The sequence below is a fragment of the Salarias fasciatus genome, chromosome 23, assembly GCF_902148845.1.
Source record: "Salarias fasciatus chromosome 23, fSalaFa1.1, whole genome shotgun sequence".
NCBI lineage: Eukaryota > Metazoa > Chordata > Actinopteri > Blenniiformes > Blenniidae > Salarias > Salarias fasciatus.
Genome location: NC_043766.1, coordinates 21,314,978 through 21,340,790, shown reverse-complemented (window position 1 = coordinate 21,340,790; position 25,813 = coordinate 21,314,978). Strand labels below are relative to the sequence as shown.

The following is a 25,813-nucleotide window of genomic DNA, read 5'->3' as shown; positions in this document are numbered from 1 at the left end:
GAGATTCCTTTCACTGTCGCACTAACATTTAAAATTATTTGTCCTTAACACCACATCACAAAGCCTCTTACACAATTCAGTTTAAACCATTACCTGTGTTACTGCCTGTCTGTGGAAAGCTAGAACAACTACTGGATGAAAGATAAACTAATGAAATTCTAGATGTACTGAACAACCCTGTTTTTTTTCCATATCGATGAATCGTGCACGAACACGTCCAGGTGTGTTTGCACGTCAGTTTTCTGGTGACCTAAACTCTGAGTGTGATCTATTAGTGTGGATCTTCAGAAGAAATATGAAAGCTGCCATCTGAACTGTAGTTTACACAAAATGAGGGGGCTGAGAGTTTGTGGGAAGAGAGTCTCTGGCTGCTTCCAACTGAACTCTGGTGTGGTTTGATTAAATGTTTGAACACAGTTCACATCTAAACCAATGTACACAGTATAACAGTTGTCAAAGGAGCAGAAGGTTGTTGCGATGACAGAAAATTGAGGTATTTTGATTCTTCTATACAATTTATAAGAAATCTGGAATTCCTCATTAGTACAAATATAATGGCAACAATAATACAAGTGTTTTAAATAAATTAAACTCAATTCAATTCAGCTTTATTTATAAAGTGCCAATTACAACATAATCTTTCTAGACACTTTTCCAGAGAAACCCAACAGATCCACATGAGCAAGCACAAGCGACTGTGGAAAGGAAAAACTCCCTTTTAACAGGAAGAAACCTCTACAGAACTAGGCTCAGAGGTGGCGGCTTTCTGCTATTCGGGTTGAGGTGAGGGGACAGAACGAGAAAGGAATAGGACAGACAGATACATTTCTTGTGTCGACATACATTTCATGTGTAAACAGAGAGAACATAGACTAAGAGAAAGAAGTGAAGCAGAACTGGGAGCCGGTTCCACATGGTAGGAGCCCGGGGTTAAGTAAACCGCTTACACCCACTGGGTCCGGGCCGTCTCATTCAATCAATGGATCAGCTGTTTTGATTGATGCCCAGTTAGAAACTGTTAGCACCCACTGAGTCCAGGTTGTCTCATTAGATCAATGGATCAGCCGCGATTGGTGTTCTGTTTGCGATCCCTCAATCGCGGCTCTAGTCCAGCTAAGAGACAGCCTCTTCATCCAGGGTTTTTGGTGTTCTGACTTTTTAGTCTCCCATAGTGGAGTGGAGTGAGAGAGAGGAGCGAGGAGAGAGAGAGAGAGAGAGAGAGAGAGAGGAGAGAGGAGAGAGAGAGAGAGACATAGACAGAGGGAGAGAGAGAGAGAGAGAGAGAGAGAGAGAGAGCAAGAGAGAGAGAGCTAGCCTCACAGTGTTACTGGGGTTAAAACAACACCATCCAGGGTCAGTATTTGTTGAGATAATTTTTCTCAGGCCGAATGAAATAACTTCTATTTATATGAAATTAGGACAAGAAAATTTCGAATCATCATTTCTATGTCTTTCAGTTAAGAAAAGAATAGAAGTGAACAACTTTAATGTTTTGTTGAAAACTGCAGACAATAAAACCATCAAATATGGCATCAATTTCTATCTTTCTATTAAATGCTTAAATGCCTCAGTGAGGACAATACAGAGCAGACTGAAAAAGAGGACAATAATACAGACCCTCAACCTCAATGTCAATCTATCCAGTATCATGCTTCATCAAACTAAGGATCACAGAGCGCTGGAACTGATCCCGGCTGACTGAGTTATGGTGAAGTACATCCTTGACCTGTCATTAGTCCATCACAGGGCAGATTCAGATAATCACACTCATATTTGCACCTTTGAACAACTTAGATTCACCAGTTGACCTCAAATAGATTAGTTTGCGCCGTTGGAAGACACTAGAACAAACAGGTCCACAAAGGCAGAACATGCAAACTCCAGAAAACCCCCTCAGCCCAGGCTTAAACTGGGGATATTCTTCCTGTTAGGCAGGAGTGAAAACCAGTAAATCAGTATGCAACCACAAAATCAGCAGACGACTAATGTGCCTGTATGACAGTAAGCAACCAAGCTTGACTGAAAAATCAAACTTATCTCATATTATGTCCACTACAGCAGCTCCTAGGCTGAATGATTACATTTAGGGACTTGGCAGAGAGAAGGGAAATGGCTTCTCAGTGCCCAGAGTTAACCAACAGGAGTATATGTTTAAGATAGGTTTCACTCCCTGGGATCTCGCCTGACAAACCTTGTAACCGCCGTCACTGTTTCAGACCTAATGAAGAGAGGCAGTAATGGAAAGCTCCAAGCTTTTCTGTGGGGATAGAGACACGCAGGGGCTCTGCAACTGAAAAAGTCAACTGAAGATGAGCTGCATCGCTTCACTTAGAAGAAATTCACAAGGTAAAACAATTTAGCATTGAAATCCTACAATAAACAAACACCCTATTATGACCTTACACCACCACAATCTGAGCCCTCCTTGGTGACTTGGGACACAAAGTCAGTAAAACACAAAGTCAGCATAGGCTTCCAGAGCAAGGTTCAAAGGAGAAAGCAGAAGCAAAGATGGTAATTGTGGTAATTTATGTTGTTTAGGCCGTACAGTGTGTTTTTACACAGTGGATAAAAGGATAAGTGCATGTGGTTTGGGAGTCACTTTTGTTGAGATCTTCGGAGATGAGAGAAAAAAGAGGTGTGTTGCACGTCTGCTGCTACGTGTGGGGCAGTGTAAGTGTGCTGCTATCTAACAGCCGTCAGTGGGTGCAGTCTTGCCAAGAGAAATTTTGTAGACACATGAAAGATTGACCCTAAAACGTACAACCCTGCTCCCCTGACAGACTGCTCACTTCAGTGCTCCTCAGTGAACTGGTTAAAATCGAAGCAAACAAGTGATGAGTATTGACTTTATTTTCACTTCCTAAATATCTCTGCCACAATTTACTTTCTAAAAATGACCAATTTGTGAAACAACAGGCAGCATTCTCTACGGTTTCATTGGAAGAGAGAGAGAGACGGACAAATGCCCCAAGGATATGCCACTAATTCTCAGAATCCAGCACTCATTTAAAGCATCCGTTTATATTTTATGGAGGATGATGATGCAGCCAAGGTATTCATGGGGAACTGGGTCAAAGAAATTAAACAGGACTGGGTTACAAATCGGCATGCAGCAGGGGGAAAGTCGCTGCCGCCGAGTTTGACTTCTACGATAACTTAGGTCGGGCAGATTAATTGCATTTATGCTGCTCTGGCCAGCACGTTGCAATCCACGGCTCAAACCAAAATTTAAGATAAACTATGAAAAATACGGACTTCAGAAAGAGTCCCCAGTGCCTTCAGACACCTCTTTCTCTCCGTACAGTGATGCATCTCCCTCTTGCTTTCTGCATCTTCTCCCCTCTGTCACATTGTCTTTCTGTCTCTGTCCCCGGATTGTTGTCTCCATCTGTCCACCTCCGTGTCTGTCTCTGTCAAACACAGATGCAGGAGTTTGTGCTTACAGAGTACAGATCAAATGCTAAACCACAGTTCAGTTTAAGCTTGCCCAGAATGAACCTGCAAGGGAAGGGAATCATAAACAATATTTGATCTTCTGCTTCTGTCACTTACAGACCTCCAGCCGAACACACACACAGCTTGAGGGCAGCACTTTCAGGCTTTGTTGCCTCCCTCAGATAGAGAAAGGTATACACAGACAGAAGAGCCGACTGGCCTTTTTCATTTAGACTGTACCCACGGTAAACAACGACACACAAAGACAGCGTCCTCTCGCTCAACGCCCGTCTGCCTGCAGACTGCTCTCCACGCATTGTTTGATATTAAAAGACGACACAGGCGTGAAAGGAGGAGGCGGCGGTGGTTGCAAAAAAGGTAGAAAGACGGATGGAGACGGACAGAAACTGAGACACAATGTTGTGCCATGCTGTTTGTGCGTAGGCTATATTTAAACTGAAAACAGCCAGGAGAATCTGTATGAAGAAGATATCACTGTGCCAACGCAGACTCCGTTCCTCCATCCATACCTACTCTGCCTATATTATGGATGTTATTATTATTCCTGCATGTCGTCATGTCGCCCCCGCTTCTCTCCTTCCCCCGAGCAAAGAAGCGGGCACTGCTGGCACCCAGCCAGATTACCCAATCAATCTCCTCTGAGAGGGAGGGAGGGGAGGGAGGGTGGCGAGAGGGAGGAAAAAGGAGAGAGGGGGAGGAATAAGAAAGACAGCGTACAACAGGGAGGAAAGGAAAGAAAGAGCAGCAGGAGGGGGGTTGGAGGATGGTGGAGGGGGTGTTGGCAGTGAAAAAGACCTGAGAGCAATTGAAGCAGGAAAAACGGTGCAGGATGAGTAAATTTTGTCTTTGATAAAAGGACAGGCACAAAGACCGCTTATAATGGGAGGGAAGGTTTTCAGCAGACATGTGGCAATAAATTGAGGCACGTGAGCACCTGGTACGGTTACAAAGTGAGTAGCAGCGGATGGAAAACACACACAAAATCACACACGGAGTCCAGACAAAGGGTTGGCCATCAACGGTTGTTTACAGAGTGCAGCTCCTCCCCTTGTGCCACCTGTTACTGTGGTCAAGCCTAACAAATGTTTAACCCTCTCAAAGATTCCCCAGGCAACAACCAACAGCGCATCTCCAGCCAGCAACAGTCTGTACGCAGGCAGGGAACAGAGCAGATTATGACTACAATGCTCACTTCCCTATTCTTCAAATTTGGATTAATCGATTTAAAGCTGGCTACTTCCTCAATGGAACAAATGACAGAAAACGCAATGCCAACTATTCTGATAATCCATTTATCTTCTGAGCCTTTCATAATAGAAAAAAAAAAAAGACAGACATTTTGTCATTAAAAATAAAAACTGTGAGGATTTCCTGGTTTGAGGTGCTTTTCATTTTTTACACGATGATAATATAATGGATGGAGCGTGAAGACATTTACTGGTTACTGCACAGCAATGGAAGGAACGCATCTCGATTTCCACGTAATGAGAAAATAATCTGCAGACTAATTGTAAACAGAGACTTATTCAACAGAACGCTGTAAAACATATGTGAAAATCACAGACTTAGTTTCAGCACAAGTAAAAAAAAATCAAAAATGTTCATGCAGAAAAAGTTAACATGGTGGGAAATTGATATATCACTGTATTCACATGACGAAATCAATGAATGTCTATCAATAATGCAAAATCTGACAAATAACTTTGTTTTTTTTTATTGGCTTTTACAATGAATCTCAACACAGTCACGTCACTTTTTCAATGTCACTTATGCATCAATACTATTTTCTTTACTCTGTCTTTTTTTGGATCGGTTGCAAAGTTATGTATGAATAATGAGAAGAAGAAAATGAAGAAAATTCACATCCCCTTGTTTGACTCCTCCATCTCCACCATTATCATGACAGTTTTCATCAGTAAGCCATGAGCTGAGTGGAGTCAGTGAAGCACTGCAATGTGAATGACGCACTTGTGGCACTAAATCTGTGACTCTCCGCAGGCAGTGAACCCTGATTGGCATGATTCGCAGATGTTCAGGGTGACGACCTCTGGCTGGGGCAAAGCAAAATGTGTGCAACAACAAAGCAGAGTGTATCGCTTCCTGAAAGACTGTTTGTCTGTGATTGCAAGTGTGCGTATGTGTGTTGGAGATGAAGAAAACAGAGAGTCATTCTTCTGCCAGCTTTAATGTGCACATCAGTGTGTGTGTGTGTGTGTGTGTGTGTGTGTGTGTGTGTGTGTGTGTGCGCACGCACACACACAGTGAGAGTGAGCTTGCCTCGCTTGCTCGTCAATATGTATGCCTTCTTCATCACAAAGCTTGTGTGCTTTAATCATTCATATTGAGCTACTAAAGACATGCTATGTTCTTATAATCAAACACGTTTGCTCAACAAAGTGTTCTTTTGAGGAACATCCAAAATTCCACAGAAAAGAAGAGCGGATCTCTTTTAGGAAATAAACATGATTAAAAGGCAATGTGAAGAGGAAGGAAAGAAACACAACTACAACAATTAAGACGACAAAATGGAACACTTAAAATTACTTTACAGAGGTACAAGACTTCAGGCTCTTTCAGCTCGTTATGATACAGTATTATCTCACTTAAGAGTGAGTGTGTGTGAGTGTGTCTGCGTGCATGTGTGTGTGCTGATTTGCATAGAGGAGTGGGTGTGTGCTCTACTCTCAAGTGATGGCTGCTGGTGGGACTGTTTATGCGTCTATGATAGCAGAATCACCATTGAAGGACGAAGCCAACCAGCTATCCATCTAGTCAGAGGCCTCCAGTTCTGGGAGTGTGGCCAGGGCTCCAATCCCACCACATTCCCCTGGATTAGCTGTCAACCAGTCCCAAGATCTGAGGATTAGCACATTATATTCCATTATCTTTCCCAAACTGGAGAGTCCACAATGTCTACATCATTGCTCTCGGTGGGGGCCAGTAGGAGAGGGCTGAGTAAGAGGTGCCTTCAAACGGGGCCAAATTGAGCCAAACTGAGCCGAGCCAAACCAAATCGGTAACCAAGACTGTACTCTGGCTCAATGTTGCCTAGCAACAAAATTAGTTCCTGGAAACAAATAAGCAAACTGTGTTTCTAAATATGAGTTTTATAGCCAGGCACTGATATTTCGTCATTGTTACCCACAACAAACTGACAGCAGAGCTGCCAGAGAAGGCCATAAATTTAAAACATAAATAAAAACAAACCAATGCTCGTTTATCTCGCACACACTCCTCTTTCACTACTCCTGCTGAGAGACACACAGAGCGGAGTGTGTGCGACTCCTGGGAGCCGTGTTGTTTTTCACTCTGTGATCCGGGTGGACTCGGGGGAATGAGGGAGCCGTTATCAGCAAGGGGCCGTGATAGAGACTTGATCAGGCCGTCGGTCTGCAGGGACCAAGGAGCCAGAGTTAATCAGAGACAGACAGAACCCTCATCACCCCGGGGATTCACACGCTTCGACCCTGACACTCTCTCTCCTGCACTCTGTCACACAAAGACTAGCGCACGGCAACACTCACAAAAGCACATTCACTCACTCACACCTTTTCTGGCATTTTACCATCGCCTGAGCCTGTGAAACAACTCCTCATGTTTTACAGATGACCCATACTTTTTGGATTAAATCTCAACTTCAATATCTTAAGAAAGGTAAAACCAAGTCAAGTACCAGCGATAATTATTCCTCATCCTGAATCTTCAACAATGAAGAGAGACACATCCAACATCCACACCAATGTGACTACCTGTCCTATTCTAAACAGGTTTCTCTTTTGCAGCCCCATACACAAGAGACACATGTGCTGTGTGTGTGTGTGTGTGTGTGTGTGTGTGTGTGTGTGTGTGTGTGTGTGTGTGTGTGTGTGTGTGTGTGTGTGTGTATGTGTGTGTGTGTGTGTGTTTTAAACCTTTTCGATAAAGAACCAGTGATAATTTCAGCATCACTTTGAGCTGCAGTTGCTCACCTGTTGGATTTGACCATAGGGGCCAGACTCCATAACTACACTCTGGAAACAGGCTGCAATAGCTGCAGTATTGACGACGTTCTGAATCAGTCAAACCTGATCAAACCCTCATACTTCTCCATTTATCTTGTTTCTAACATCAATTTTCAACACAAAGTATTCAGTAGCTGCCAATATATCCCACCCACTAACACGTGACATGATGGAGACATAATAGGTGCGATTAACTTCACCACCGTTCTGAACTCAAGGAGGATGTGTCCAGGAAAACAATGCTCATATGCAAAACCTGGAATGTATTTCAAAGAACCCCTGAAGTCATGTTATTCAAAATATTGCATGGAGAAAGGTGCATTTCAGGCAGGTCAAAGGTCAATCACACTCTGTGTCAATCCCTGAACCACCAGAACTGTATTTCTATTAACATGAATGATGATGATGCTGAGTAAACATCTTAACATCGCTTTCACTTCAACAGTTAAAGCACAAAACTATAGTTTAACTCCACAAACTGGTTAAGACACGATCAGCTGCGATTCTGACAGCATCCTGATTTATACATTAAAAGAGCTAATCAAATGAAACACCATTTACAGGCTCCTGGGTCAACCTGCACAGCACGCCTGGTGCTATCTGTTTACACAGTCCTTCATGGTGGATAGCTGTACCACCAATCTTGTACGGTGTTCTTTAATGATCCAAAATTTTTGAAAACTCTCACATTAATCTGAATTTGGAAGGGATGCATATAAATAAAATGTTGATACTGATGTTGCTCTCTAGTATAGTTTAAAGGGAATTACAGAGCACAAAGTAAAAATAAATTCCAATTCAAACCCAGTAATTTTGGAGCAATTGTATAATCTATTGAATATGAGCAAGTTGAAAACTCAACAGTGGTAAATCTCATTGTTAAAACTTCAAGAGAATTGTGTTTGCATCTATGGGAAAACTCTGAGTACATAATCATCTTGATGTCATATTTACTTTAAGTCTGAAACTACAGTTGAGCCCAACACTTTATCTACCCAACAAAAGAGCAACAGTGATTTTGACGCTACTCCCTGATTTATGTGCCCCGAGACACGTTTAAAATGTGTTTTGTATGCCGGCAGAATTTTAAGTTTAAAGTTCAGCCATATATTGACCAAACCGGCTGTCAAACTGGAGCTATTTAAGAGCTGACATGCAGGTATCCAGCTGGCCTACCTCTGGAGAAAGGTGTAGGAAATTATATGGCATTTAGATTAATTAGACACAGTTGTCAGATTTAATTAACTACTAGGTTTAATTAACCATGTAATTAATCTTATGATGGTCCAACACATGCGCGCATGCACACACGCACACACACACACACACACACACACACACACACACACACACACACACACACACACACACACACACACACACACACACACACACAGGCGTGGAGACGTACACATCAAGTTATGCCCACACAGACATACATAGTACACGCACAACAAATGTAATCTGTTCAGCTGACAAGCGCTCACACTTTCGCCGTCAAACCTCATAAGAGAGTTCAACTGAACGGGTGATTGGCTACCAGCTAAAACAGCCTGAATGAAATGCGTCTGGTAAGAATAGCACCTCTAATCCATTTCAGGTTTAACTTCTGCCCAGGTGAAAATGATAATCTCTCAGCCGAAGCAGGCCGCCCAGTCAACATCCGCACATCCATGTAATCCTTAATCAAATATGTGCCAGGCAACAGAATGCAAATATTTATCATCATGAGGACAAGCCAAAAAATAAAGATGAGAGTCCAGTAAAACGACAAAAAATGTACTTTAATAACTGACAGAAAGAGATCAGGTTACATTTGTGACGTCCAACATCACATCAGGAGGGTCTTTTTCAGTTTGTGTGGCTCATTAAAAATGCATGTGTGTGCGTGTGCGTGTCTGTGTGTGTGTTTTCAATAAATCGACTGGCAAAACTCATTAGAAGATGAGAGGGTCATGGGGGCCCCAGACCTCGACCTGACCGCGTCCACTCTGGCACTGTTTAGCCACAGCTAGTGCAGCCCGTCCTCCTCCAAATGTGTCCTCTGTGTGCATGCCTGGTGTGTGAAAGTCTGTGTTAATGTGCTTGTGTGATCAGCCAGCTGGTTTATGTGATTTGACCTTTCCTGAAGCCACGAGTGGGCCAATAAATAGCCGGGCAGTACTCTGACCTTTCACCTAAGGGAGAACAGATTCATGAGGACCTGAGGGGTCCAGGGTCAACGTCTCCAGAAGAGCAACCACCAGCTGAGCTGCAAGCACTGTCCTGCTGGGGCACTTGTGAGGAAAAAGGTACATCTAATCGAGTCAGTTTTGGTGAGATGTTACAGAATTCCATGAAGACTTTCTATTAGACTTTAAAAATTCAAAGATTGGAGTCTAAGGGCTTTCCCATGAAATATAGAGGCTTCACGGTGCTGCATTTTTAAAAAGTGTGCTATTTCAGACGTCTGGCTCCCGGTCTGTCCCTTCCAAAACAGAGGCTGCAGGAGCCAGAGTAGACGCGCAGTCATTAAGAAACACAGACATGTCAAAACAAGAACCGGCAGCATGTCACGCGAAAGAGCTCCTCATCTTCAGAAACACACTCGCTGTGTGATTGTGAGAGGTCACCAGAGCACGCATCCAGTGCGTGGATGTGTGTGTGTACTGGTGCCCCTCGTGCACCGCAGGAGGGTTGGTTAAGTTCACTCACATAGTCATGGAAAGCCTTGGCCTCGCTGGAATGTTCACATGTCTCCCTCCGGTCCGGGGCGGCGCAGTACAGATCCCAGAATACACTGTGCACACAGGACAAGATGGCGACAGCAGTGAGACACTTTGCTCTGTGATCGAAGGACATAATCATCTTTCTGGTTTCTGCTCCAAATAAGTGAGCATCCATAGTGAAGACAGGCGTGTGAGACGGTGGTCTGAGTGGGTGAAACAAACAAAGAGGAACATTTTCTATGCATACGTTTCAAAATTGCTTTTTTAAAGACATCTTAAAAAGCTAAACTGAAATTCAACAGCATCAAGGTAGTTTGAGGTACAATGTTCAAGTCATGCTTTCCTGACACCTTGATGACAGTTTGACTCAAATGACAAAGCAGATCAAAAATGCTGTATGTGTTTCTTTTCTACCTTATTTCCTGTCAGGCCTTAAAAAGCTCAGGATGAAAATGTAGAACGTGAAGCTGAACATGAACATTTAATTAATCAAAATACACATTTATTAAAACTGAATGTTAACATGATGAAAACAAAAGTAAATAATAAATCAAATAAAGTGCAGAAAAGTACAAACGGTATGTCAAGTCTCTAACTAGCACACATAGAACAATTCTTCTATTGTTAACAAAATCTTTTAATGGTAAAATCGATAGGAAGTCCCTGATCAACCAAAGTTTACTACTGCAAGAGATCTTTGAGTTCAATTTATTTCACTACCTATATTAGAGCTTTTAGAGAGTTCATAGCTCCACTTTACCAATGCATGTATTCTATGTGTAATTGTCCAGTTTGTTGTTGAAATATTCGTTAATCACATGAAAAATCATACAGCAGAAGAGGGGATGTGTCTGCTTCAGAGGGACAGATCCTCTCGGCAAATCACCTTCTGCTTCCTGCTCCGCTGGGCTAAGTGAGCGCAGTGTCAAGGTGAGGTCTGCAAATGCATGCTTGCATATTTAAACAGTTGGTAGTTTCACCAAATGCCAACAAATCAGTTTCCTTCTTCCGTGATATTAACCAGAAACTCAAAATATTTCTAAAGAGCTGAAAGTGACAAGTGAGCAATTCGGTACAGGTTTGATGTACAGAAAGGAAGAATAAATCCTTTAAACTGAGGTTTTCTGATTACATTTGAAATACTCCTGCAGTGGAATCATAATTTCTCCAAGTTCCAATAGTTTGGTTCAAGGGATAAGCAAAGATAAGATGGGTGCATTTTTCATATCCGTCGCTCCTCTTTCACACCCTTTCAGCAAAACCAAGTTGACACTTGGTGAAAGGCTGAGTATAATCTAGACTGTTTGGAAAATCCAATTCAACAATGAAAGTTATTTGTAAAAAATAAACGAAGATATGTAAAACAATATATTAATATCATGAACTTGTTTCATGTGTGTTGTTTTGGAGGACCAAAACATCCAGGAACACCGTCCACCATAAAAAAAAACACTGGAATCCAATCTACAATCTGGAATACCTAACAGTTATGGGAATACAAATTAACCAATCATACTTTGTTCATCCCCTAAGGGAAATCCCTTTTCTGCATGAACCACCTATCTCTAGGGTGTGGAGACATTAGGGTCCTCCAGGGAGCTGATGGGGGTCGAGGGTCTTGCTCAGGAATCCAGAATGAAGCCATGACTGCGGTGGGGATCGAACATGTGAGATCCTGATCCCCAAGTCGTCTATTCTAATCTGTAGGCCACCACTGCTCCAAGACACCCTCATGACTTAATACAAACTGAATATAATCAACTTTGGAAAGGCAGACACTATTTTATTGGATCCCATTCGATGATGAAGTGTACTTAATAATGCGATCTTTGTTGTTTCTGGAAGACATTTCCAAGATTTGAAAACATTTTCTATTTATCTCGCTTGTTTTCAGGTGATTAACCATGAAAAAACTTTGAAGCGGTAGGTTCTGGACAATGTTGTGTTTTTGGGTGTAAACTATGTTAAAGAATACCGATCAACATATTGATAATGATGTGCATCAAAAAAATGGATAATATATTTGTAAAAGTTGTATAATCGGCAATTCCATTCTACTTAACAATCTGACACACAGACACGTATCTTGGCCAGGAAGTAAAGGCACCGAGGCTTGACGTAAGGTACTCGAAACAGAAACCTGTGCAAGACGTTCTCTTTTATCTGCAGCCGTCCCTCCGGCCATCACACCGGCCTACAGTCCAGCCTGCAGACAAACTCCAAAGACAACTAACCAGCAAAGTGAAACCTCCACATGTTCCTCTCAGCTGGCCCTGACGACCTGCAGGTTATTGACCAATCAGCTGTGATTATGTTACTTACAGCCCACTCAGCCACACTCATATTAGTTAATTAGACGAATCCTACTCCTTCAGGGCAACAGAGGCCACCAGGTCCCACTCCAAATGGGCCCTTAATTACTACACTGAAATTAAGTACTCGCTAAGCTGGTCCATATTAAGGAGTTCTCCTTCTTCCAAGACATTGATTTCATGGACAGCATATATTAAATAAAAAAAAGGAAAGAAAAAGAATAAACCACTGAGTTCATGAGAAGGAAATTCTTGTTTCCATCTAAATGTGCAAACAAACTGTATCTTTCACTTTTGTGCCGATAAAGCCGCGACAAAAAACAATAGGCTGTGGCGTAGAGCGTAAAGAAATTAGCTGATCACCTATAACTTACAGAGCATCCAGTCACATGCTGGTAATTTTTTATTGTATTAGAATATTAGAAGTTTTATTTTATTTTTATTTTTTTTGTCATCTCACCAGAATACAGTCATCACGAAACTCTGCGATCTTTTATTCTTCTTTGATTTCTGTCATTTAAGGGCATCAATGAAACAAGAGTGCAACAGCAGGTGTCCTAAAAATAAGATGAACAATAAACTAACCTAAATAACCCTGCAGCACTTTGTACCAACCTCCCAAAGCATATGAGCTAAAATAGAAATGTGTTATTAAAGTATTTAAAGATTAAAAAGACGAAGTCGGTGCCCTGAGGCGTTCAGCGAGCGCTGGGGTCCCTTCCAGACGAGGACGGCGCTGAGGAGCAGGGAGGGACTGTGCAAAGCCTGTGGTGAACACATGGTGCCTGCATGTGTTGTGCTGCCCTTCTGTCACTTGACAATAAAGCCAGTGTACATTATCATATCTATCGGTTGGTGTTAAAGAGATTGCTGCCGCGTCAGAGACGAGCCGCGGCAAGAAAGCGCGACCATCGCAAATCCAATCAGCTCTCAGGGAAATGAAATGGGACGCAGGTTACAGTTTGTCACAGAAAAGACACAACCAGGTGCGGGCGAGGAGGGTAGGGGTAAGGTGATCTAACATCTCCTGGCCTCTGAAGTCTGAAATATATTGCGATTTGAACAGCTGACCTGTGCGTGTCTGAGGCACACAAGGAAATCTCATTCTGTGTTGCTCTGCATAATCTGGAGCAGGATCACGAGACCAAACGCACAAACCAAAACTTTAATTATTCTGATATTATTCAAGAGGGTCAACACTGGATGCATTTTTCTACATGTGGTGACGATGGGAAGCAAGCGAACGTGGCATTAGATATGTGGAGGCATTTATTGAAAAATTCCTTTGTTATTGACCTAAAAATTCCGATTCTTCAGAAACATATTTCGTACAGCAACAGGGTAGGAGCACGTTTAAAGAGACCAATCCAATATTTTAAAAAAGATGGGATATTGTGTTATTAATAAATGAAAACAGAACACTATCATCTGCAAATCTCATAAGCACAGTCCCCATTACAGGGAAAACATCAGTGCATTTTGAATGTGATTAAAGAAAAAAAAAAAAACTGAAACAGACAATAAAAAAAAAAACCTCAAAGGCTGAAAAAGCGAAAGTCACAAATCAAAAAACTCGAAGAACATTTGACAACTACACAGCTGGACAAATTTGCATGACTGGTTATATAAGGACTATTTGAGAGATACACAGTCTGTGGAGCTACATCAAACTTAATCAAACTTCCCTTTTTTTTAATATAAGGAGTCAAACTTAATCAAAATGTTCAAAATTAACTCTTCATTACTTTATTGTTTAACACATCTGCAGTTCCTTCCAGGTGTAAAACTGATGTGCTGTGATATGACATGACGTTGCCACAGTTTTTGACTGGATGCAGTCAAGTTCAGACTGAATTCAGGTATAACTGGGAGGAGTTGATCATGAGCTCTGATTTTACGGTGCCACTCACATCTCATATTTAAGGAGGAAAATTCCATGTCATACTTGTTGTCACATCCTTTATTTCAGCCGACACTAATCTTTAGAAATTATCTGGGATGTCAACATTCACAGTTAATTAGCACGAGCAATCTGAGAGAAATTTTGCACTCTGCACAGCCTTGTATTAGAAAAATTTATATCCAATTATGTAATCATTTCAATCTAATCATCTCATCATGGGAAGCGCTTTATAGTGTTAAGGGAAGTAACTGCTGCTTGAGCCACGGAGTTCTGTATAGAAGATGGAAACTTTAACAGCTCTTACCTGAGAGAAACGCAGGAGACCTTTAAAATGCAGCTATGGGTCATGCAAGCTCTTTTTTAAAAATTTATTTATTTAAGTGAGAGACAAGACTGAAAAACATGAGCCCGTGCTGACAGCCTATGCATAAGCACACACACACACACACACACACACACACACACACACACACACACACACACACACACACACACACACACACACACACACACACACACACACACACACACACACACACACACACACACACACACACACACACACACACACACACACATATTGTATCCTGAACAGAGGAGGAAGGGATTAGCATCCAGCCGTCCAGAAGAAGACAATTACTAAAATTAAATGCCATCACGATAATTATTTGCAATTAACTGTGGTCTGACAAAGCCACTGCTTACAATGTGCTTTCTCCATTATAATAAGCAGAGTAAACAAAGACACAGACAGCCGTACAGACTGTCGGCGGCAGGTCTATATGATAATCCTGTGTGTGGCAGGAAGTTGGTCAGTCAGTCAAAAGGAAACAAACAGAAATGGGGGCCAAAAAAAAAAAGAGCCTTTATTGCAGCAGTAATGCTCCTCTTTTCAGAGCAGACTCTTCCTAATGGGACAAAATACTGCAATCAAAGAGAAGAGGTGGGGAAACAAACCCTTCCAGTTTTCTCTGACTCAAGTGGCAGCTATTTTCCTGGTAGCAGCAACACATTCAAGAATAAAGGAGGAAGAACAACATCCCTGTGCCACGTAAATCAAACACCCTCTGGACTGTGGCTAAAAATTGCAACTGACAGCTCAAAAATGAGTGCGTACGCACTCACACACACTGGACGGCATTTATAGTTTCATTCATTTCGTGTTGTTATTTCATGCATTTAGTTTATTGGAAACAATATATGTCTCCTGATATTTTTGTAGATTAGAGTTTAGGATTAGATTACAAGATTGCTGTACGTAGTGTAAATTGCTGCACCTTCAGTTCATTATGCAGTTCAACCTTATACATATCATATAAGGGTGCCAATATGATTCAGCTGTCTTGGGGCAAAAAACACTTGTCAAAAAATGAAAAATGTCACAGGATGATCTTACAGGGTGTCTAAGTTTAAAATGGCATCATCAACTTATTCACAAGCGATCAACCTGTTTTGGGCCCCGTTCACATGACATTTTCAAGTGAGAATGGAAAACCTTTGTTGCACTTTAGGTTTCCGTTTACAAAGCGCTACGAGCCGCTCAAAATGCAACTTTGAGAAAACGCTGCAACTCTATGTCTAAATGTAGATGGGGTGAAAACACAACTTTTCTGAAACACTGCTATTACACACGCAGACCACAGCTGCAGCAAATAGTGCTTTTCCGCACGCACAAGCAGACGGACAATAACTAGAATGTTTGCCTGCAGGGTGTCATGACTGTCAGTCCATATTCTCCTGGGACTTGGTAGTTTTAGAGTTGAGAGTCACTCGTATTAACAATCCAACCTGATCATCTGTCCATACAAATGCCCACGTGCTTACCGTTGTTAATGTTTATAGCTTACTGTTCTCCGTGCACATGTATGTGTGACTTCATTACAAAAAACAAGACAAAGCCAAACAAAGACAAACAAGACAAACTAATGCCCTGGCATGCTAACATCGTTTTCAGTGTTTCTGCTGTTTCTGTGTAAATGAACATTGTTTTGAAAACACTGCTGTGTAAATTAGGAGCATTTATGTGATGAAAACACAAAAACAATATGCTTTCACTTGAAACATTGTCTTAAAAACAGAGCCACTGGTGAGGATGCAGTGAAAATGTGTTAACTAATTCAGTATCACTAGCATGGAAGTCATTCTGCAATGGTGAATTTTACGAAAGCTGCAGAAATCCTTACTCACCCCTGAGCTTGACAAGACTGTTTTAAAGCAGTGTTGCAATAAAATGTAATAATAATGGAGAGTTACAATTTTTTAAATCTATAGACCATTCAGGAAAAAAAAAAAAACCCTTCACTCAGTTATGCCTTCTGTAAAGTAAGAGCATGTGAAGGTGATTCAACAAAGAAGAATTTGCTTTTTCTGCTAATATTGCATCCAACTTTGGAGACTCCTATGTTGTAGTGGTGCTTCCAGCTAAATGAAGCCATTCTGTAATGGTCATTCTCCAACCTGGAGTCACAGCGACGAGGCTTTTTAGGATGTCGAGGTGCATGCTGCTGATAATTACTGTCTATTTATTTAGAGGTTCTTTGTCACAACGCTCAGGGGAAGTAATGTCGATTTGATTGTTTCCTAGCACACACATTTTTCAATCTTTCCATAAAAAGATAGAGCATTTCTGTTGTCTTCTTCATTAATTTTAAGGGTGAGCCATCAGTGGTCATTGGTGGTCCTACTTTGCTTGCAACTCATACGCAAGCTCAATGGAAATGTACCAAGTTATGTATGTTCAGGTATGCTTAAGAGAGGGGGTGTTTTGTCATTGTTTTCCATCAATGTAAAGTTTTGAGAAATGTGAATGTGGGGTGCATGGCAAGTGGCAAGTTGAGGACCACTAGCGAGAACATATGAAGTCAAAAAAAAAAAAAAATTGCTATAAGAAGAGTGAAGGATGAAGCGGGCAAAGAGATAAAGAAAGAGAGAGGTGGTGAAGACTGAGAATTTTGTATTTACTTTTTTTATAAAGTCCAGCTAATCAGGAGCAGAGGAGAGTTACTCTTGTTTTCTCTGCCCCACACAAACAACAATTTCAGCCAGAGGCTTTCACACAGAGGGTCCCTCTACTGCTGTTGTTGTGTTGAGGTTTTTATGTGTGTATGTTTTGTGCGCAGGGGTGTGGGGGGATGTGTATTGAGGATTCAGCAGCCATCCAGTGAAAACTGGTTAAAGCAATCGATTTGGGGATAAGGAGGAGACAACTAGCAGCGGCCAATAGAGAGGGAGCTAATGACACAATCAACACCTGCAGCCCTCACTGAGCCTTTTCTTTATCCTGCCACCCATAACAACAGATGTGGATGAGTGACCCCCACCACCAGCCTCCCCTCGTCCACCCCACCCCAAACATCCCTCTCCTTCCCCTTCTCAGATACCCACCCACCAACACTGTCCTATACAGGAAACAGTCACAGGGGCAAAGACAGGGTGAAGAAAAACCCAGTGAGGTGCCGAGGCAGAGGGCAGAGGGGGTGGGCCGGAGTAGCGCTGCAGTCGGGTTCTTAAATTTGGGCTGTTTAACACAAAAGAGGCTGGAATGCAAAGAGTTAATCCGTTCAGGGGTCTCTTTTCCGCAAACAAAAGGACCAACCTCCAGACAAAGGTTGAGGAAGGGGGAGCAAAGGGTGAGGAATGAGGGAGGCTGGTGGCTTTCCTACCATCTGGAGCTTTTGTTTTGGGGGAGGCTTTGGGGTGGTAGCCCCTCGTAGCCGACCCCGCCGCCAGAGAGTGTCCATGTCCACGTGCCGCACGGCCCAGACAGACGCCCCTTAGCTAGGTCATACTACACTGGAGTCCTGCCACACACACACACACACACACACACACACACACACACACACACACACACACACACACACACACACACACACACACACACACACACACACACACACACACACACACACACACACACACACACACACACACACACACACACACCTTCCTCACCACAGATATACATCAATAATAAAATCAGCGGAACACAAACCCCCCCTCCCCCCCTCTCTCTCTCTGTCTCTGTCTCTGTCTCTCTCTCTCTCTCTCTCACACACACTCACACACACACACACAGTCTCTCTGAGCACTGTTATTGGCTCAGGCAGACGCGAGAGCAAACTTGCTCTGGACTGTATGTTTGTGTATGTCATTCTGTCAGTATTACTGGTAGCTGTCCAATTGAGAGCTGTCAGGTTGAGAAAAGCCAGGCTCTTTAAGGACCATTATGAACCGTGTCAACAGGCTGCACAATCACAACACACACTGGGGCCAGGGAGCATGAATGAGTGAAGCCTCATGTCCGGGTTTATTACACAGGGCCGACCAGGGGGCTTTGGGGATGAGCGGGATAGCATGAACGACAAACAAAGCCAGCCCTGTCAAACCTCTTATCCCCTCTCTTTGGCTCTCATGCTGCCTTGCTGAGGATTCATCCTCTCAACCTTCTCGAGTGTCTGCTTGCTGGACTCTTTGTTTGCACTCAGTCCAGCTATCCAGCTCCCTCTGTCTTGCCTGTTTCCGCCTCTCATCATTTGCAAGTTGGATTTGTCAGAGTGAAAACAGCAGAGGGGAAACGCAACACTTGGATGTTCTTTAATTCAGCCACCCTCCACGCCTGCTTCATCCAGACTGGGATCAAGGGGGGTTTGCAGTCAAACATATCACTGGGTAAACGGCAGGCTGGCAGGTTAACAGTCCATCATAGGGCAAACATAGGAAGACATTTGACTGAGAGAGGAAGTGAGAGGGAAAGTCTCAGCACAAGGAGAACTTGTAAACTCCACACAAAAGTCCCCAACAAGGAATCAAACTTGCAACCACCAGCTGTGAGGAGTCATGACTTGGTTGTACTCATTACCTCAAATTTAGACTTGGTAAAAAAAAAATGTATTTCCATAAACCTACTGACCATCTATTTACCTGCCATTAACACATCTCTCACATCTGTTTGAAGAGGCAAAAAAAAGAAGAAAAAAGGGACAAACCACTGCAAGAAGCTTCTTTCTATTAAACACAGCATCGGGTCAAACACAGTCTGAAAGCTTAACGACAGGGAAAAGATTTTCTATGACGTGCACCTCTTCAGGGAAGGACACACAAAGCAGAAATTTCGGAAAAGCAAAGAGCGACAGGTGCATAGCATGTGTGTGAAATATTCCAAGACATGCGTTCACCAACATGGTCCAAGTTGGATACTCGTGAAAGGATGAAATCTGCTGTAAAATCTGCACTCTTGAAAATAAATGAGCACTTTTGCCACTCTGGCCCACTCATAGAAGTCAATGTGTTTTTTGAGTGAACATAAGTTGATAATCTATTTATTCATTCCATTATTCTTTCATCTATCTATCTTATATCCTTCTTTTTATCAGTGAATAACCTACTTGTAGTTTTTGAAAGCTGGTGTGTGAATGTGAGTGAGAATGGGTGAATGTGATATTGCAGTGTAAAGCACTTTGGGCTCTGTCACTGCAGGGTAAAAAGCGCTATATAAGTGTAGTAAGTGTAGTCCATTTGCCATTTACCATTAACTGTCAATAATAATGATGTTTAATACTGCGTGGTTAAATGAGACAAAAAATGCTTTCAAGTTTATTTTTAAAGGTGCATTAAGGAGTTTGCACGTTTTATGCGAAACAATGGCCTCTGCAGACCTTGGGCATAACTGCAGCTTAGTGAAACACTCGTGCCTGTGGCTTGCGTCCATGTACGTGCACAAAAGAGGGGAACTCCTTCCTCGCTGTTTAAGTAGCGCTCGAGTAAAATTTAAGTTTCTTTTGCCTTGTGGGGTCTGTGCTGGAGTTGTGGCAGTGCTAGAAGCCGGTCTTTTCTTACTTTCTGGAAGATCCATCCTCAATACTGCTCAGTTGTTGCTCGCTCAGCATCTTTCGGAGTAATGGCGGACAAAACGAAACTTAAAGAAATCAGTCCAGCAGGAGCGCGCACTACATCACAGCCTCTAAAATTCTCCCCAAAAAAATTCTGGTGCCGGACCGGCACTGCAACTTTCAAGTGACAATTTAGCGCTGTTAGAGGTACTTGCAATGAATATGTCAGGGCACATTGTACACATCATTGAATATTTGTAACATATTTATGGTGAAAATAAATATTTTTAATAAGTACTTTTAAAGTTGAAAAACTCCTTAATGCAACTTTAAATCAGAATTATCGGCTGCATTCCAGAAAAATAAATCATAAGTGATATTTTCCAGATTCAGTGCTGTGAACACTTTCTTAGCAGATTAATATCTCAATTTCAATTGAAAATCCTTTTTGACATCAGATGACGTTAAAATGTAACTGAACTTTATTTGTGTGAAGAATTTCATTACAGTAGTCTGAAGTTTCACACAATCAGTCACATTGATGCACTTTCAGATTCGGCTAAATCTGCTAGCATGTCGCTCTCTCCATTGGAAGAAAAAGGGAAGATTTTTTTCCCAAGCTGTTGAAAGATAATACGCCTTTGCCACTGGTCAATAAAACCATTTAAACTCGGTTATCATCGGCTCCTCGTGGCAGCGGGAAAGGGTTTAAACGGCATTTCGACTCGGGTCGATCAACCCTGAAGCGACCCGGGTTTTAATCGGCTCGCCTCCGATCAGCTTCAATGGGAAAGCCAGACTCGGGTTGACGGGGTAATTTATGTGATGACGTCGACGCAGCGTGCCTACGACAGCGCGCTTGTTGTTTTTGGACACAGTATGAGGTATCCTTCGTCAAGATGACCCAGAATTGGTGAGATAGCGAGATCAGAGAGCTTCTCCTGATTCGTGGGGAAGAGGAGGTTGACTTCTCTCCATTGTTTACCTCGCTGTGCTCCGTCGCGCTGATGATGTCATCAACGTGGGACATCATCAGCGCGGGAAAACGCAAACAAGCAACTCACCTGCAGGCGATTAGACCCGGGTCTGCAGGCAGTGGCAAAGAAGCCAATTGCCCATTGTTAGCAGGTCCTGCTAGCGTCAGTGGGAAAGGGGTTTAAGAAGCAGTACCGGTGGGGTGTCAGGTTCAACTTTTGCTACAGTCATGGACACTCTGGAGTTGTTTCCCACAGAAAGAGGATTTCTGACCACTCAGGTGCAGTATTTTTTTTTTTTTTTCCTGAATATTCAGGATTCCTGTAACATGCTTATGGTCATAGGTGAATACCTGGTTTACCAGAGCGGGAAGCTTATAACTGGAAACTGTGCAAGAACCAGCAACTATGGAGATGAGCACCAGTAACGACACAAACTGAGAGGGAGGGCAGTAGCATTTTCTATGCTCTGGAAAAACTGCTTGTTGAGCGGTCAAAATACCTGCAAGCATTTTCAAGGCCGAACAACCCTTTTTGGGACACTTCTATACCTTTCTAAAATCAATGATCTGTTATTCTCACCCACTTTGTGCCACGATCACCCAGCTGTGCAGAGGTGCAAGCTGTACCAGCACCTATCCTTGTCTTTTTTCCTCTACTTCCAACATTTTATCCCTTTCTCTGCCTTTCCTTGAATTTTCTCACAGCCCACTGCAACTCTATCTGAGTTTCTTTATCCAGAACACTGATTATACCCATTTTTTTCCAAAAATGTCCTGTCTCTTCGTTGCTTTGTGATAGCCAGCTTTTCACTCCATCTGCAATTGTGGCAGTTTGAAATTACTATAATCTCATACACGTGGTCAGACAGCACACCTTCAGGACCAGTTCTGAGGGATGATCACACACTTCCATCAATAAAACAGTAATCCCGTGCAAGTTGGGAGCACATGCATAGGTACACAGCAAACAGTAATGCTACTATCAAATTCTGCAAAGATTTAATGGTGAGAAATTGAAGGAGCGCAGTAGAAACTAGTATGTGGCTCTGTTTTCTGTCACTACACATTAATGTAAAATATCTGTTAAGTTTGAGAGCAGTTGAAAGGGGTATTTTGCTAACTTGTCAATCACAGAGACATCAGCAGCGAAGCATTTAACATCTGTGAGATAATGCACTTAGCATTCCCTGTCATTACCATCCCTCTCTTCTCTTCACTGCAGCTCATTTTTTTCACTCCATTAAGAGGACAGCTACAGTATAAATATGATCTACTGAAAAAAACTAAGTGTGGTCAAGAAAGACAAACGTATAGTTGATACATACCACCACCATGAGTGTAAAAATCCTGGAGGTTCCCCAAGTGTGATGTTCTTTTCCCATCGGATCTGTAACAAAAGTTAAATGGAGAAAAAGGAATGAGACGAAGAGACAGAGAAGGAAAATGAAATATTAGACACTGTGCCATGTTTTATGCATAATGTAATCATTTTGCTAGACAATCTTCCCAACTTTAGACTGACAGAATGATGGTCGAACAGAAAAATAGGCCGGCGAATAAGCCCAGTGATCTGCAGTGCGGAGTTGGAGGATAAGAAACTGTGACTGTCTTGAAGCAGCAGTCCTCTCTGCTGCCCTCACAAACCAGCAGCGCTCCTGTCTGTATCTGGACGCCGAGATAAGATCCAGCACGAGATAGCAGACCAACTGCCTGCTTCACAGACTCCTACTGACATGACCGTACACACACAGACACACACACACACACACACACACACACATGAAGATATATACAGTCTAAGAGATGATTCAACAGAGTCTGTGAGGGCAGCATGACAGCAGCAAGATTTCTCTATTTTTCTATATGTAGTCTATATAGAGAGAGAAAAAGAGCAGATAGGCGCTTCAGTTTTCTATTAAAGTGTCTGTTCTACAGATTTCCCCAGTGACGCTTATAATGACGTGATGCGCTGTATGTTGGTGTGGGCCTGTTGATTTAATGCCCTTAAACAGGTGAGAGAGCATAGAGTGGCGAAGTTCCCTTGGGGACACAGTGCGACACAGTGTGTATACTATAAATGCAATGTGTGTGTGTGTGTGTGTGTGTGTGTGTGTGTGTGTGTGTGTGTGTGTGTGTGTGTGTGTGTGTGTTTGCGTGCACGATCCTTTGTGAAGGAGGAACACAGGCCAGTTAAGGCATGAAAGTAGAGGTGATAGTACTCTCATTAGATGAGCAGGTGTGTGTGTGTGTGTGTGTGTGTGTGTGTGTGTGTGTGTGTGTGTGTGTGTGTGTGTGTGTGTGTGTGTGTGTGTAAGGATGTAAGTCCCTTATCTCCTGAAACGTGTGCTTGACTGAGAGTGTGCGTGTGATTCAGAGTAACCAAAAGACGTCACTGCAAGAAAATCCAAAAATTCCCTCCTCTCTTTAACATCATTTACACAAATTCAAAGAGGAAAAATAATGTAAATAGCTGAAATACATACAAATTGAGGACTTATTACAGCAAGAAATTCTGCAGCGTTGAGGAAAAAAGCCTTCTGAAATATGAAGAGTGTCTTGGCTGCTACTGCCACTGTAAAAAGTAAATGTAATAAAAACATGTTCCTGGACAGGGTAATAAATACTCTCGGTTAATTGAACAATAAAAGACCTTCTTCAAACAGTCTGAACCCTTCAAAGTTTACTTTCAGAGCTATAAGAAGAGGGGAAAGGTCAAAGGTTGGGCCGCTGGGTTCACTCAGCTCTATCTATTACTGTCAGTCTAAACTAAACACATAAATGACACTGACCATGTAAGCCAATTCAATAAAAATGAAGATGTGTTTGAAATAAACAACACTTTTAAGCAGTCGCTACGTTTGAGAAGACTGGCATCAGTCATCAGTCTCATGCCAACGGTTTCTGTGTGTCTCTGTGTATGTTCTATTGATCCATGTCTGTGTGGAGGCTGCTGGGTCCACCTCCATGCCTGCCTGTGCTCTGAGCTCTGAGCAATCACAATGAAGTTCATTAGTTGATCTAATTGATTCTTTAAATATCTGAAACATTTTCATTATAGGCAGAGCAGACACACAGTTTCAATCGCTTGAAAACAGAACCACATTCCTATTGATTAGGACAGTTTAGCTCATTTTGCTCCTCGGGCAGATTCATTGATTATTTGAACTGATTTATCAATTTTATGTAAAGACTTTCCGGTTGATATTATGATTTGAATCTATCACAATTAAATTAAACATCACTACTCCATAAAGTGAAAAATCCAGATTTTAGGTAACTTCTACCACTGCCAAGAGAGTTAAATGAGATCGTATGCTTGTAGTCAGTGAAAGAAGCAGCAGCCAGAGGCTTGTTAGCTTAGTTTTGTCACCGCTGCAGGCAGAATCCAAAAGCAGACTCAAGAAACAATTGCAAAGTTCAAAGAGTTTATTATAAAGTTAAAAAAAATTCAGCAAAGGTGCCCAAAAGGTAGTCCAAAAGAGTAATCCATGTAAAGTCCAAACACAAGACAATCCAAACACTTGGGAGCAAAAACGAAGGACGGGGGATCACATGACACAGCGGTACAATGACAATCGAGCACTGACAGGAGGGAAGAGGTTTTAAATTCACAGGGGAAAGGAAAAACACAGGCGGAACACATTCAGACAAATTGGACACACAGAAGGAAGCTGACAGGAAGGACAAGTGAACGGACAAGACAGGCGAGTCAAAATACAACAGGAAGCGTCACACAGGTACATGACTAAGGAACGGGAGCTCGTACACATTTTGTATAAATTGGAAATAAGCTAAGTCCTTGTCTTACAATGACAGGTCATAAAAACTGCTTATTGCTTTTATCTGAGCTATGACAACTGTTTGCAACTTGTTTTTTCATTATAAAGGAATAAAGGAGGCATCAGGAAAGTCCCATAATTTGATCTGAACAGTGAAACAACCATATATTTCACATTCAGTTTTTTTTCTTTAAAATTATACCACATTACTTAAAAACTCTTAAGCTAAAATAATATTTTTTTATGTAAATCTTTTTAAATGTAAGCCATGCTTTTGAGAACTGAACATTTTTAATTATCTGTTTCTAAGAGTAGAAATAACTGACAAGACTTCAAACCTTTCTATAATAACAAATGTTCTGAATTTTTAAAATACACCTGCTGCTTAGCTGCAGTAACTCCGTATGCAACTTTGAGAAAATAGCAATCAGAAGTTTGGCAGTTTTAAACTCGCTAAACCTCGGGGCAAGCATACTTAGAAGTGACCATTTATTTGAAGTTTGGCTTGGCCCTCAGGTATGAGTCCACCTCCAGCTGTGGCTCGATTTTCAGGGCGCTATAAGGAGCTGAGGAAAGATGCTGGTGAGAGGCTACGGCATTTGAACGTGTGAGGAAAGAGACCAACAGAGGTTGCTCAACGGCTTATCTGGTTCAATGAAAAAGACAAAAAAACAACCAAGAATGCTAAAGCATCCAAGCCACCGAAATGAACACCTCTCTGCCCTCAGCCTGCGCAGCGGTCATTGCTATGATGGAGGACCATGGCGATCTTGAGTCGATGGCTGCAGCCCAAACATTCAATTAAGCAAGAGTGATGACCAGGCTGCGTTGTCTCACAAGCTCA

General features: G+C 42.2%; 1 protein-coding gene and 1 long non-coding RNA gene across 3 annotated transcripts in view; one reads left to right on the top strand and one right to left on the bottom strand.

Moving 5' to 3' along the window:
• ssbp4 (single stranded DNA binding protein 4) overlaps window positions 1–25,813 on the bottom strand; it is a 98,886-nt gene that overhangs the window by 58,774 nt on the left and 14,299 nt on the right. For both annotated transcript variants that reach the window (XM_030083045.1, XM_030083044.1), the window contains exons 3-4: window positions 22,516–22,577; window positions 10,155–10,239 (exon numbers count right to left, since the gene is read on the bottom strand). In XM_030083045.1, coding sequence (XP_029938905.1) covers window positions 10,155–10,239; window positions 22,516–22,577 — 147 coding nt within the window. The remainder of the gene's footprint in view (window positions 1–10,154; window positions 10,240–22,515; window positions 22,578–25,813) is intronic.
• Window positions 1,034–4,156, top strand: LOC115381570 (uncharacterized). Its single transcript, XR_003930434.1, has 3 exons — window positions 1,034–1,176; window positions 1,473–1,474; window positions 4,144–4,156. It is a non-coding gene; the product is annotated as an uncharacterized LOC115381570 (long non-coding RNA).